The 15,640-nt window shown below is 36.6% G+C and overlaps 1 protein-coding gene across 2 annotated transcripts in view; it reads left to right on the forward strand.

Moving 5' to 3' along the window:
* SCAMP1 (secretory carrier membrane protein 1) overlaps nucleotides 1–15,640 on the forward strand; it is a 115,738-nt gene that overhangs the window by 36,216 nt on the left and 63,882 nt on the right. For both annotated transcript variants that reach the window (XM_081088793.1, XM_081088794.1), the window contains exons 3-5: nucleotides 7,810–7,908; nucleotides 8,832–8,940; nucleotides 11,033–11,161. In XM_081088793.1, coding sequence (XP_080944919.1) covers nucleotides 7,810–7,908; nucleotides 8,832–8,940; nucleotides 11,033–11,161 — 337 coding nt within the window. The remainder of the gene's footprint in view (nucleotides 1–7,809; nucleotides 7,909–8,831; nucleotides 8,941–11,032; nucleotides 11,162–15,640) is intronic.

Raw genomic sequence — 15,640 nt, forward strand, 5'->3', positions numbered from 1 at the left:
CCTCCAGGTTGTCTAGTTTGTTGGAGTAGAGCTGTCCATAGTATTTTTTAACAATCATTTGTATTTCTGTGGGGTCTGTTGTTATTTCGCCTCTATCGTTTCTGATTTTGTTTATTTGGGTCCTCTCTCTTTGCTTCTTGGTGAGTCTGGCTAGAGGTTTGTCAACCTTGTTTATCCTTTCAAAGAACCAGCTCTTGGTTTCATTGATTTTCTGTATTGTTTTTTTTTGTCTCTATGTCATTTATTTCTGCTCTAATCTTTATTATCTCCTTCCTTCTGCTCACTCTGGGGTTTTCTTGTTGCTCTCTTTCTAATTCTTTGAGTTGTAGAGTTAGATGATTTACTACCATTTTTTCTTGTTTTTTGAGATAGGCCTGTAGAGCTATAAACTTCCCTCTCAGGACTGCTTTCATTGTGTCCCATAGGTTTTGGATTGTTGTATTTTCATTGTCATTAGTTTCCAGGATGTTTTGAATTTCTTCTTTGATCTCATTGGTAACCCAATCAATATTTAATAGCATGCTATTCAGCTTCCAGGTGTTTGAGTATTTTGGGTTGTTTTTATTGTAGTTTATTTCTAATATTATGCCATCGCGGTCTGTGAAGATGCTTTTTATGATTTCAATCTTCTTGAATTTGGGGATACTTTGCTTTGACCCAGTATATGGTCTATTTTTGAATATGTCTTATGAGCATTTGAGTAGAATGTATATTCCCTGGCTTTGGGGTGAAGTGTTCTGAAGATGTCTACTAAGTCCATCTGATCTAGTGAGTCATTTAGGATTGCTGTATCTTTGCTGATTGTTTGTCTAGAGGACTTATCCAGTGCTGTCAGTGGTGTATTAAAGTCCCCTACTATGATTGTATTGTTGTCGATCTCTCCTTTGATACCTTCCAGGAGTTTTTTTATGAATTTGGGTGCTCCTGCATTGGGTGCATATATGTTTACCAGGGTTATATCTTCTTGTTGTATTGATCCCTTTAGTATTATGAAGTGGCCTTCCTTATCTCTTGTTATGGCCTTCACTTTGAGGTCTATTTTGTCCGATATAAGTATTGCTACCCCAGCTTTCTTTTCCTTTCCATTTGCCTGAAAGATATTTTTCCATCCTTTCACTTTCAGTCTGTGTGAGTCCCTTCTAATGAGGTGGGTTTCTTGTAGACAGCAGATGTATGGGTCATGTTTTTTTATCCGTTCAGCCACTCGATGTCTTTTGTTTGGAGCATTTAGTCCGTTTACGTTTAAAGTTATTATTGAAAGGTACTTGTTTGTAGCCATTTCTTTTTTTGTGTGGCTGTTTTCTTTCTGAGCTTTTTATTTCTTCTTTTTATACCAGTCCCTTTAGCATTCCTTGCATTGCTGGCTTGGTGGTGAGAAACTCCCTTAGCCTTTTTTTTGTCTGTGAAGCTTCTTATTTCCCCTTCAAGTTTGATAGCCTTGCTGGATAGAGTATTCTTGGATTCAGTCCTTTGCTTTGCATCACTTTGTAAATTTCCGTCCATTCTTTTCTGGCCTGATGTGTTTCTATTGAGAAATCATTTGATAATCTAATGGGAGATCCCTTGTATGTAACTTTCCATCTCTCTCTTGCAGCCTGTAAGATTCTCTCTTTGTCCTGAACATTTGCCATGGTAATTATGATGTGTCTTGGTGTGGGTCTTTTCGGGTTCACCTTGTTTGGGACTCTCTGGGCTTGTGTGACTTTTTTCTTCCCCACCTCAGGGAAGTTTTCTGATATTATTTCTTCGAATAGGTTTTCTAATCCTTGTTCATCTTTCTGTTGTTCTGGTACCCCTATTATTCGTATGTTGTTTCGTTTCATGTTGTCCCAAAGCTCCCTTAGGCTCTCCTCCTGTCTTTTAATTTTTTTCTCCAATTGCAGTACATTTTGGGTGTGTTTTGCTTCCTTGTCTTCTAATTCACTAATTTGGTCCTCCGCTTCTCCTAGTCTACTGTTGATACTTTCAATGGAGTTTTTCATTGCAGCTATATCACTCTTCATTTCTTCTTGGGTCTTACTTAAGTTGTTGATTTTTTCATCTGTTTCTTCTAGCTTCTTCCATATGTTATTGATTTTTTCATCTGTTTCTTCTTGCTTCTTGCAGAGGTTGTCGATTTTTTCCTCCATCCGGTTTATGCACTCTAGGACCCTTATTCTGAATTCTTTTTCTGTCATGTTGCATGCCTCTGTATTACTTAGCTGCTTTTCTGGAGAGTCCTCCTTCTCTTTCCTTTGGGGGTTTCTTTGTCTACCCATGTTTGATCTCACTGACATATCTAGACATTGAGTCGTTCAGTGGCTGCTCCCTGGGTGGCAGTGACTCCTTGGTCTGTGGTTGCTCTTCGGGCGGTTGCGGTAGCAGCTGCTCTTCAGTTGGCAGCAGCTCCTCTGGTGGGTGCTGTTCACAGCTGTGGTGGCTCTTCTGGCTGGTGGGGCGAGGTTTCATGTACAGCTGCTGTTCCTTAGCAGAGGGTGTGGTGCTCAGGAGGCTGCTCACGTATTGTTTAACTTTCATTGCTAGAATGTAAGCTCTGTGAAGGTGGTAGGGATGTTTACCTGTTTTGTTCATTAATATATTCCAAGTGTCTGTAACAGGTTTTGATACATTATAGTTGGTCAATAAGTGTTTGATGAATTTATGAATGAGTATGTACGGTCATGCTTCTGTTTCTTTATGTGCCTTTCTCTATTTAGAAACTCCCATTCATATATATATCTTATATAATAAAAAGCTAATATGCAAATGGTTGTCATGCCTTCATGCCATCATGCTGTAACGGCTCAGACCCTCAACACTGCGGGGAGAGGAATGGGGACCAGCCAGGCACAAATGAGCTCGCGAGAGAGGAATGGGGACTTGCCAGGCACAAATGAGCTTGCAAGAGAGGAATGGGGACCAGCCAGGCACAAATGAACTCACGAGAGAGGAATGGGGACCAGCCAGGCTGTGAACCAGGAGAGGGACAAGCTGCCCACCCCACGGTCCCAGGTGCCAGCAGCTGCACTTGCGGCCCGTAAGAGGGACAAGCCGCCCGCCTCGCGGTCCTGGGCACCAGCGGCTGCGCCTGCGGCCTGGGAGAGGGACAATCCACATGCCTCATGGTCCCTGCGGTCCTGGGTGCCAGTGGCTGTGCCTGTGGCCCAGGAGAGGGATAAGCCGCCTGCCCTTCGGTCCTGGGCACCTGCGGCTGCGGCCCCGGGCAAAGCCGCCCGCCCATGGTCCTCTGTGTCTGCGGCTAGCCCAAGCAAAGCCGGCCTGGGTCCTGGGTGCCTGTGGCCAGCCAGAGGAAGGGAAGCCTGGGTCCTAAGTGCCTGTGACCAGCCGGAGGAGGGAATCCTGTGTCCCAGGTGCGGGGCAAGGAAGAGGTGGTTAGGGGTGATCAGGCCAGCAGGGGAGCAGTTAGGGCAATCAGGTCAGTAGGGGAGCAGTTAGGGGTGATCAGGCAGGCAGGCAGAGGTGGTTAGGGGCGATCAGGCAGGCAGGTGAGCGGTTAGGAGCCAGCGGTCCTGGATTGCGAGAGGCAGTCAGACATCCCCCAAGGGGCCCTGGATTGGAGAGGGTGCAGGCCAGACTGAGGGACCCCCCCTTCACAAATTTCATGCACCGGGCCTCTAGTGTGTATGTATGTGTGTGTGTATGTATATACACACATATATCTTCTTTCCATTATGCATCTCCTCCCCCAATTATTCTCATCTTTAAAAGTCTTGTTTTAAAATGGTTATCTATTCCGATAAAATTATTTCTGTTTGTCCCAATTCTAACATTAGTCTATATCATTTTCTTTCCTTTTAAAAAATATATATATTTTATTGATTTTTTTACAGAGAGGAAGGGAGAGGGGTAGAGAGTTAGAAACATTGGTGAGAGAGAAACATCGATCAGCTGCCTCCTGCACACCCCCTACTGGGGATGTGCCCGCAACCAAGGTACATGCCCTTGACCGGAATCGAACCTGGGACCCTTCAGTCCGCAGGCTGACGCTCTATCCATTGAGCCAAACTGGTCAAGGCAGTATATATCATTTTCATACTAATAACAAGAGAATCTGTGTTAAGCACAGTCACAGTCAGTTCTTGTCTGCTCAATCAGAGGCTGATAAAGTCAGTGAAAGCTGCAGAAAGTTTTAGGTTTCTTTTGGCAGTCTCTCCACTAGGTGGAAAGGATAGGACAGTGGTTTATAGAAACTGTAAACTAGAGGGGAGTTCTCAAATTTCAAGGTGTTTAAGAATCACCCTAGGACACTCCATGACTTAAACGAATCTTGAACATTAAGTAATTTATTTAATTTTGGAATTTTCAGTGCAAAGATTTCACTGTATTATAAACAGTCCATCTATTACTGTATTACCATGATTGTTATAATGTTCTAAATTCTATTGAGCCAAAATATGTATCTTACTATAACTTGTATTTATTGGTCCTGGTTGAATTTTCCAAAGCCACATAGAGCAGGCAACTGTAGTATGGTAATTTGTGTTAAAATGTAAAAATTAGAAACAACCTAAGTATCCATCAATGAATGACTGGATAAATAAAATTATGTGTGTGTTTGTGTGTGTATGCACATACATATATACATACTAGTAGACCCACACAATGAAATATTATTTAGCCATAAAAAAGAAGGAAATCTTGCCGTTTGTGACAACATGGATGGATCTGGAGGGCATTATGCTAAGTGACATAAGATAGAGACAAATACCTTTTGACCTCATTTATATGTGGAATCTTAAAAAAACTATCAAGCAATTGAGCTCAAAGATATAGAGAACAGATTGTTAGTTGCCAGAGACAAGGTGGGGATGGGCAAAATAGGTGAAGGGGAGAGGGGGAGGTAAAAAGATACCAACTTCCAGTTATAAGTCATGGAGTTATAATGTATAGCATGGTGACTATAGTTAATAATACTGTATAGTATATTTGAAAGTTACTAAAAGAGTAGATTTAAAAAGTTCTCATCATAGAAAAAATATTGTAACTACATGGGGATAGATTTACTAGACTTATTGTGGTGATCATTTAGCAATATATACAAATATCGAATCATTATGTTATATACCTGAAACTAACAATGTTTTATGTCAATTATACTTCAATAAAAGATAAATAAAAGAAATAACCCTTAACTTTCACAGAGATGTTTTAAAATTTAGTCTACTCCTAACTGGTGAAATTTCATCCACCAAGGGAGAAGGATATACAGCTTTGCTCTGCCAGACATTGTTTTTTATTCTGCCCCAAAGTAGCTTTCTTCCTGTTCTCCTGACTTGTCTGATTGTTTTCCTTCATCTCTGCCCTTCTGTTTTTCTCAATACCTAAGGTTTTCCCTAGGGTCTGCCAGAGCAGACACAGTTTCAGGGTTGTCAAGAGAAGACCTCATCTTATTCTGGTACATTCAGTTGTACTAGAGTGGCCACTTTTTCCCTATAGATAGGTTCACTTTCCTTCCAATCTGTAGTTTTTGATGAGTGTAAAATAAGATGATGTACTTAGAAGTGACCATTGAGTCAGAAAGATACTCCTTCTTGCATCTCAGACTTCCCTTCTGGTATCATTGTTCCTATTCCTAAATTAGAAGTTTTTTGTGAGGGTCTATTGGCAGTAACTTTTTCAATGTCTATCACCTTGGTTCTCAAATGTAATTTATGGGATTTAGAAATCTATGTTGACACTTTTTCTCTCATCAGCTTGGCATTCTGTGTGGACTTCCATTTTTGCTGTTGAGAAATTAGCTCTCAGTCTTAGTAACTTTTTTTTATGTAGGTTTGTGTCTTTCTTCTCTTGCTGTTTTTAGGATCTCTTGTTTTTAGGATTTGCTCTTTCACAATGAACTATCTAGTGTTATTTTTTCGTAATTTAGCTGGGTTTTGGAGTTTTGACTTTGAGAATCAGTTTCACAATGAGGTATCTAGTGTTGTTATTTTTTTCTTAATTTGGTTGGGTTCTGGAGTTTTAAATTTGAGAATCAGTGTCCTGACATTCTGTTTGGATATTGACTCATTCTCTCTGTTCTCTGGAACTCTTTAGTTTTTTAGACTTTCTCACTGTTATCTCTCTTAACCTATCGTGTTTCCTCCCCTCACCGCTCTGCTATGTTCTGTGCAATTTCTTTAGACCCACTTCTATTTTTCTAATTATCTATCATTGTTTAGTCTGCTGTTTAACTTCTCTATTGTAATTTGAATTATTACAGTTTTCATTTTTAGAGACTCCATTTGTATCTTTTAAAGATGATGTTTATAGTGTCTTCACTGTTGGCTATCAAGTTTCTGTATTTGTGTAGGTTTGTTTCTGTGTCCCTTCTGTTTATTGGTATTTCTGTATCTTTGGCATCTGTACCACACCCTTAATTACTATATCCTTAAAATAAGTCTTGATTAACTTTCCTGTTTTTCTTCAAAATTGTTTTACCTGTTCTTAGGCCTTGGTTTTTTCATATGTATGTAAGAATCAGCTATACTACGTTTTATCTTTGTTGTGCCTGGCTTCCTTTTCCGAGCTGCTATTTGCTGTGTCAGTATAAAATCCTGCTCTATTGGTGTCTTCCAGCTTTAATAGTTTTGATCTTTGAATTCCCTTAGCAGCTTATTCTTTATGTTTTCTTTTCCTTCCTCTGTCATCTTGTCATTTTTTTCTTATGGTCATTACAAAAGTATTTTAAAGCCCTGGCCGGGTATCTCAGTTGGTTAGAGCATCGTTCCGATATGCCAAGGTCAGGGCACATATAAGAAGCAACCAATGAATGCATAAATAAGTGGAACAACAAATCGATGTTTCTCTCTCTCTAACTTTCTCTCTCCCTTCCCCCTCCATCCCTCCTTCACTCCTTCTATGTCTCCATGTCCCTGTCCTTCTCTCGTCCTCCCTCTCTCCCCTTTCCCCCTTCTTTCCCTGCTCTCCCTTCTCTCTCTCTCTCTCTCTCTCTCTCTCTCTCTCTCTCTCTCTCTCTCAATAAATAAAAAAAGTACTTTAAAATTAGTGTAGTATATTGGGGAGGAGAAAGCAAATAATAGAAAACTATATAAGCAAAAGGTACAAATCCCTCTGATATTAGTTTGCTGAGATCTTTCAGAAATTTTTCTGAACATGTACAAATGTGTGTTTATAAAAGTAAAAATTGTCATATGCATACTGTTTTATAGTTTGTTTTATTTCATTTAGTATTTAAAAATGCATTCTTCTATAACTGTAACACATTCCTTTTAATGATTGAATTCCTTTTAATTTCATATGAATATATAGTAATTTAACCAGTTCCCTTTTTATGGGTTTGTAGATATCTACCTACTTTTTGATCTTGCAGCTTTCAAATACTGCTGATCCTAATCAGCAAAGTGGAGGTTGTACAGTTTATTTCACATTACCTAAGGTCTCTCCTCTTAACTCTTTTCAAGGGTATTAGTGGGGTTCTGTCAAGAGCTATCATCTTAGGGCACTGGCATATACCTTTCTTAAGAGGGAAGAGTTGATAGTTAAGCTTGGTATAAACCTTTAGTTTGGTGCTATGTGTATTTTACTAAAAAGAAATACTCAAAGGTGTTTATTTGTTACATGTGGTATCCTAGAGGAGATTGTTTGTGGTGTAGTGTTAGAGGTAGCACCCAGATTGAAGAGTACAGAAATGAATGAGAAAATGGAGATGGAGAGCTTAAGCAGGTCTTTGTCGCAACTTGACTTAGGAGATGGTAGGGGAAGAAGAGAGGCAGTTCTTGGCATTTTGTTTTTGTCAGTATTTTGCCTTTTGAAAGAAGATGAAGTTGGGTCTCTATGTTATGTAATTTGCCATTTTCTTAATTTTCCTAGCCTCCACCAGGCAATGTGAAAATGCCGAATGTACCCAGTACACAGCCAGCAATAATGAAACCAACAGAGGAACCTCCACCTTACACACAGATTGCAAAGGTTAGTTCATGTTACATTTGCAAATTCATATGGAAATTATAATATCAGTATCATTTACTTCCAGAGCTAAATAATTTTTTAATTGTTGCATTCCATATTCTTTACTTTTTAACTTACTTTTGAGTCTAGGTTAGCCACCTTGTAGACTCTATAATGCTCACATGTCTTTTTCAGCTTGTAACATTTGCTTTATTCCATGATTAGCAATTATTGAATTTATTACCTTGGTATACAGTTTTTATAGTGAAAATTTTATTGCCTTTGGTATCACTTTTTAATACACAATGCCATTACAGTAACAATGACAGAATAATAAATATTACTGGAAGAGAGAGTTATAATGGCTAAGCAAGAGACATTGGTAGGAATATGAGAAAAATACAAGATAAAAGTAGATGACTAGGAATGCTGCTATCACATAAAGGCAGGTGGAGTTGTAGATCAGAATTTCTGAACCATGTCCTTTCATGCCATTATTTTATAAAATATAAGATGTTATGAGTTCTTTCATTGAGAACCTTATATGCCATTTAATCCAATTCATAAGAGTCAATTCAGTTGCTCTTTTCTCCATTTGTCTGTTTTCCTCAACACTTCCCTTTGTCTTTGTTATTCACTCATTTAGGCACAGAGGTGACATCAGCTTATTTTCATTTTCCTGATTACCTTAGGACTCTGACCACTCTTAGGATTTTTTCTGTCCTAATGTGCCCAATATTCCATGAAGGTTTTCATAACCAAAAGATCAAATGGATCAAATATCTATATAATACTTTCTGAAACTGAAATCTTCAGTAAATTCCTATACTTTGGAAGAACATTTGAATTAGGTTTCTAGCATAGTAGAGGGAGAAGAGATAGCATATCAATGTTTCAATATTTTATGCTTATGACAACCTATTCACTTACTATTTTTGGTGTAGGAACATGCCTTGGCCCAAGCTGAACTTCTTAAGCGCCAGGAAGAACTAGAAAGAAAAGCTGCAGAATTAGACCGTCGAGAACGAGAAATGCAAAACCTCAGTCAACATGGTAGTATCCAAGATGCTTGAAATAAAAATAACTTTAAACACTTTAAATAATGTCTGCACTGGCTCTAGGTTATTTGGTTTGTGAATAAATTCTTCCCTGTTTTCCATTCTAACAAGGAGATCAGACACAGCAGATATTCTGCTTGATACTGTGTAGCTCTTTGAAATTGGCTGATTTGCATAGTCTTTTGATAGATTAGAACAGTGTTAGCCTTATCACACAGAAAGTGAATTCAAATATGATAATTTTGGTTTATTCTAAGGCCAGGAACCTTTGATTATGTACTTGAACTGTCTTTTCTTCTAATGAAATTTTATGAGTATATGGGAGTGTGCCCTACATTTGACTCTTCTAGTTTAGTTAGCCTACCAGTATTTTCAAATGATTTATCCCTGTCCTCACAAGTATTTTGTATCTGTTAAATCATGTGAAAGAAGTAAGTCTGTGGTGACTGTAGAAAATTTAGGGTATTTTGATGATGCCAAAGAAATAAATAAATGCTGAATTGATTATTAGCTATGAAATCTACTCAGGCTATTATTACCAAAGGCCACTTCAAGAGAGTATTTTAGGGAAAGCTAGCTGTCTCTGGGTATGAAGGGATAAGAGAGCTAGACAGGACTTGAGTCATTGTTAGTATGTCTGGGATAGTGATGGGATGACAAGACTAGGACAGCAATAATAAATTATCTGTTTCTTATCTTAGAATGTGTAAATCCAGGGGCTCCTGAGGATACATTTATTATGGGCCATTTTCTTATTTGCAACATCAGAAACATCTCTAAAAGGAGAAACTAAAGGTGTAATTGAGATCAACATTTCTGAAATACCTATAACTAAAAGCTATCCTATTTCCTTAGCATTTAATAATACAAGTTATTTCTATGAGAGACATTTTAGTAAGGGTTGTAATGAAGAGTGGGAAATTAAGAGTTAGATTTGTAGTATGTTATACATTTAATCCTCAATACAGTTCTCTGAAGGGTGGTATAGTTGTTGTTCTCATTTTTCAGACATAGAAACACAGTCTTTAGAAGCTTAAGTAAGTTGCCCAAGGCCTCCTAGACAGTAAGTGGCCAGGCACGTCTGGTTTCAAGTCCTGTTCTTTACATTTGTGCTCTGTTGCATCTCAAATAGTGTGAGACTTGTATGAGAAATGCATGAACTACATGAAATTAGAAAAGAATGATAACAGTGGAGACATGTGTGGGAGGATCAGAAATAGGTCATGCTTTTTTCTGCTATGAAATTTTTTCGGGTCAGTAAAATCTAATTTTAAAAGGTTGTGAGATTATGATATCTAAAATGATATCATATCAGATGTTATTTTTACTCTCTATATTTAATGTTTGACTTCTTGCTTTAATTTTATATTTTCCTTACTGTTTCCTTATTTTCAGTCTAATTGCTTTATATAGACCCTTTACCTTCCCCCTTCTCAGTTTCAATTTGTTTTTTTCTCTAGGTTTTTGAAGGTGCTATAATTCCTTAGTGTCTTTCTCATTACTGTTTCATGTTTTCTTATAGTTTTGTAATTTACTTATATGTCTTTTGGATTTTTTTTGAGACTTTGGGATTTCTGAATTTGATACTTTTGGTATTGGTTAATTTTGTGTGTGTTTTTTTCATGGAGCTAACAGTAGAAAATTCCAAAGATTCAAAAGCTTGGTCTTCCCTCTCCACACGGGTTAGAAATTATATTTAAAGATGTAAGACACTGAGGAAGAAATTGTAGAGATTTAAAAACTTCATGACCTGCATGTGAGAGCCAGACTCTTGGGACTTTGAAAGAAATATTTTAGGGCAGAGTCACAGGGTATGTGTCCCTGTGCTCTTTTTCCTTTTCTCATTTCAACTGTGCATAAATGGTTCCTGCTAAATATTATATGACCCTGGAAAATTATTTTACCATCCAATGCTTTAAAAGACATAAAGACTGACTTTTAGGGTTCTCCAAGAATGTAAAGAATATAGTGTTGTATTTGTAAAACACCTATTAAAACAATAGATATTGTTCTTTATTCTGAAACCAAAAATAAGAATAGCACATATTTGTCCTAATATAAATAACTTTTTTTTTTTAATTTTGCAGGCAGAAAAAATAATTGGCCACCTCTTCCTGGCAATTTTCCTGTGGGACCTTGCTTCTATCAGGATTTTTCTGTAGACATTCCTGTAGAATTCCAGAAGACAGTAAAGATTATGTACTACTTGTGGATGTGTGAGTACAGAATAAATTATATATTCAATAAATTTTATATTTTATTGTCAAAACTCACCTTTTTTGGAACTCATATTAAGGATAGTACCATTAATTGGTCTTTTTCTATAGATCTTCTAATTTTCAGAGTGAAATATATATTTGGGTACTTCAAAATTGTACTATATGTGACAATCTAAGTTCTTAGCTGAAGAAAACTTATATATTAAGAACTGGCATTCTCTTGAGGAAAGGTCTTTTCTGTTACATAGGTAGAATTTTGCAGTTATTTCTTTTCCTTGAAAAATCTTCTCTGGGCAATATTTACTTTGAAAAAAGTAGGCATATATTTTTATGTAAATGAAGGCCATTAAACATTCTATTAAAGCATTATGACTATTTTTAAAAGGGGCTTAAAATATTATAATATTATAAACTTATTTTTCTTATAGCTTTGAGTACAATTTATACTTCATTTTCAAGTGGGGATGAATACTAATATTATTTAAAGTACCTCATTAATATAGGAGGTTTTATTGAACAGGACATTAGGACATACATTTTAGGTTATGATGCTCACATTGCTTTGAGTATAATTACAACTCACGGTATACCATTATAGAATGTCAAGCTGTTAATAGTTTGCTGTATGTACACAGAATTTCCACTTACTCTCTTTCATTTTCATTCCAGTCATCTCAGTCCCATTTAATATCATCATGTCAGTAGGAGAGGTAGCTGTCACAACTTCTCACCTGCACAACCTCTGGGTTGATGGATAATTTGTAGGGCGCATTCTTGATGGAGGAAATTTGTGTGTTTTTACTGTATGATCAGGGAGCTTTTCCCCCCTTCAAATATGAGGTAATTTTCCTCAAAATCTTTTAGGAGCATTCTTTATATAATGTGAACTTGCTCTGGAATGTGAGAAATGATTCCTTATGGACAGTACATTTTTAACCCTCATTTTGTGTTTGTGTTTGTTGTTGATGTAATATATTTTGCTGAATCCCTAGTATCAGCAAGGATTATACTAGTATATTGTTAACATTAAAGGTTTTGATTCTGTGTATGTACATGCTAACCAACTCGTATTTTATTTAATCAACATAATCATATACATGCAAATATATAATAATTATTTTTCAATGGGCAGAAATTGGCTTAGCATTTTAGGTATATGTTCTTTGGCTTAGTGAAAACCATATTTTGATGGTAGAGATGGGGGTTGGAAGAAAATTCAATAAGGAATTTAGTAAATAGAAATTGAATGGGGAAGATGATTAATTTTAACCCAATGATTAACTGGTTTCCCAGTGCCAATTTGTTTAAAATAGGTCTGTTTTGTCTTAGAAATATATAACTTTGAGGTTCTTAGAAATGATATAGTTGGCTATAGTTTTTCCTAATCCTGTTCAGTTGGCAGATCTGTTAACTGTATTCAAACAGGACCCAAGATTCCAGTTAAGGATCTTATTTGAAGAAGCGTTAACCTGGAACAATGTGAAATCTAGTACCAGCTCAGTAATGCCTCTAAATTTCATAGAAGTATTTAAATAAGTTCTTTTTAAGAAGTGTCCACTTGTTACTGATTTTAGAGTTGACTAATGCTTTTACACTCTAATAATAATTACAATGAGCTAACATTCATTGAGGATTTACTTTGTGCAAGGCACAATGATAATCACTTTTATGTACATTGTGTTATTAAATTGTAACCACACTATGAAGCAGGAACTATATTACTTAGTTTTGTAGATAGGGAAACTAAAGGATAGAGAATATGAGTTACTTGTCCAAGATTACAAAGGAAGGAAGGTTGGAGTTGGATCACTTGACTCCAGAGCCCAGAGTCTAGAGTTACATGTTATACCACCTTCAGAGTACCAAAAATGAAGAAGTAATTGACATTTTAAACACAAATACGACAGATATGCTTTCAAAGATACCTTAAAGTGCTTAGTAAAGCAAATTGAAATTTTATATGAAGAAGAGTCATTCAGCTTGCAAATGAGGTCAACAAAATGGACTAAATATTTCATTAGTATTCTACCTACATTTGGAATCCAACAAGTGGTTTGGAATTGGATAGAAATTAGCAACAAAGTCATTCATTTCACATTACCTTGCCTTTCTGTGTGTTTTGATCCTTATAAAGTGGACCAATTGTTTAGTAAGTAGGCCTAAACATTTTATTCTTCATTGGAGTGCAAATAAATGACTTTTTAAAAAAATATATATATATTTTATTGATTTTTTACAGAGAGGAAGGGAGAGAGATAGAGAGTTAGAAACATCGATGAGAGAGAAACATTGATCAGCTGCCTTCTGCACATCTGCTACTGGGGATGTGCCCGCAACCGAGGTACATGCCCTTGACCGGAATCGAACCTGGGACCCTTCAGTCCGCAGTCCGACGCTCTATCCACTGAGCCAAACCGGTTTTGGCATAAATGACTTTTTGATTATAGTTGTTGGTTACTATAAAAACACTTTGAAAAAGATCTTAATAGATTGCACAAACTTAAATTGGTATCTTTTATCTAAACCTGGAAGAATTTCTATAAACTTTAAAATTCTCATACCCATATATTTTCTTTTTTAAATAGATTAGTAGATAAACCTTTAAAAATTATTTCTCTAAAGGCTGATATTTGACTTAGGACAGTGATGTCGAACCTATGACACACATGTCAGAGGTGACACGTGAACTCATTTTTTTGGTTGATTTTTCTTTGTTAAATGGCATTTAAATATATAAAATAAATATCAAAAATATAAATCTTTGTTTTACTATGGTTGCAAATATCAAAAAATTTCTATATGTGACAGGGCACCAGAGTTAAGTTAGGGTTTTTCAAAATGTTGACACGTCGAGCTCAAAAGGTTCGCCATCACTGACTTAGAATGTTCTGAATATTTAGTACTTTTTAAGGCAGTTAGATGCCATTTTAGTGTTACAGAGTAATACTTTTCTATCTCACAATCTTTTCAATTCTGTTTTTAGGCCCTCCTTAACAGAACTACTTTTATTTTGAGGCAAAATATTTTGAGTAAATTTGTTAGTAAGGAAGCTTTCATGAGAGTTAGAAATCCTAATGGGACTAAAGTACTCCCTCTGTCCCATAATAATAGTAGTAGTTGATGAATGTAATTTGTCCCATAATAATAGTAGCAAAAGAAAATAAATATAGAACATAACATTTATTATCAAAAAACTAGATTAAATTAAACAATAAATTAAAAATAGTACTCCTAATTTTTATTTTGCGTGTTCAGATAGTTTGTGGATTTTTCAGTAATTTTGTTACTGCATTTTAAACTTGTAGGTAGGATCCCTTGGCTGCGAAGCTTTGCTTTCCCAATATGCATGAGCTTAAAATTATTGGAGCCATCGTTCTTCATTGCTTCCAGCATAACTTGTTGAAGTGACAGAAATGTATTACCCAGTATTGCGGGAGAAATGTTATCAAAAGCTAATATGGCGCCTCTTCTGCTGAGAGGAATATGTCTAAGTTTTTCAAGTTTTTCTCCATAATCTTTGCATTTACGTCCACAGTTTTGTTTTTACAAAGAATCAACATTAGCATAAGATTCTCCTTGACAATTATTCTCGGAAGCACATTTCCAAATTCTTGATATGGTCATTCTGTTGCACTTAACCCTTTGCGGTCGTTTGTCTACTCTCAGGCACCAAAGCTTTTTTACCGTTCCGGTCGTATGTCTGCTCTCAGCCACCACAGCAAGGAACCGTACGAATCTTAACTCTATTCATTCATGTATCAGTTCATAATTTCTCTGAAAGCTCGTAAGTGTCTAAGCGACCTTGTCACAAACCAAAACATTGCCCCGACAAATCGGAGATATCGAAACTCAATATAAACTAATGCGGTCGTTCCACACTCGCCATGCAAAACACCATGGCGAGTCAGTCGCCTTTTGAGAGTGAAGAAATCGACAAGCTTTGGAGATAACTTCGCAGAATTTCAAATAAAGCTTTACAAATTACGTTTAACTGTAATTAGGCATTCTCGCTTGTTAAGATATTTCAAAATAATACTCCAAAATGGCAAAAAGAAAGTTACCGAAAGAAGTGTACTGCGAATCTGAAAGTAACAATGAAGAGTTTTATTTTGGCACCTTGAATACTGACTATGACGTAGAAAGTGATAACGTTTGCAGTGATTCTACTAGTAGTGACGTAGTTCCAAAAAAGAATTAATAAATCTTGTTTATCCTTCATAATCTTGCATGTTATGTATCACTGTTCTTTCAATGGGAAGTAATTCCGACCAGTACGACACCCATGTCCAAATTTAATACGACTGCAAAGGGTTAAATTGTTTTGCAGCTAACGTAATTGCACCTTTCTGCAACTTTTTCTTTTGATGCATCAAGAACTGGACTATCCCCAAAACCGGTTTGGCTCGGTGGATGGAGCGTCGGCCTGCGGACTGAAGGGTCCCGGGTTTGATTCCAGTCAAGGGCATGTACCTGGGT

The sequence above is a fragment of the Myotis nattereri genome (genome assembly GCF_964212035.1).
Source record: "Myotis nattereri genome assembly, chromosome: 4".
NCBI classification, from domain to species: Eukaryota; Metazoa; Chordata; class Mammalia; order Chiroptera; family Vespertilionidae; genus Myotis; species Myotis nattereri.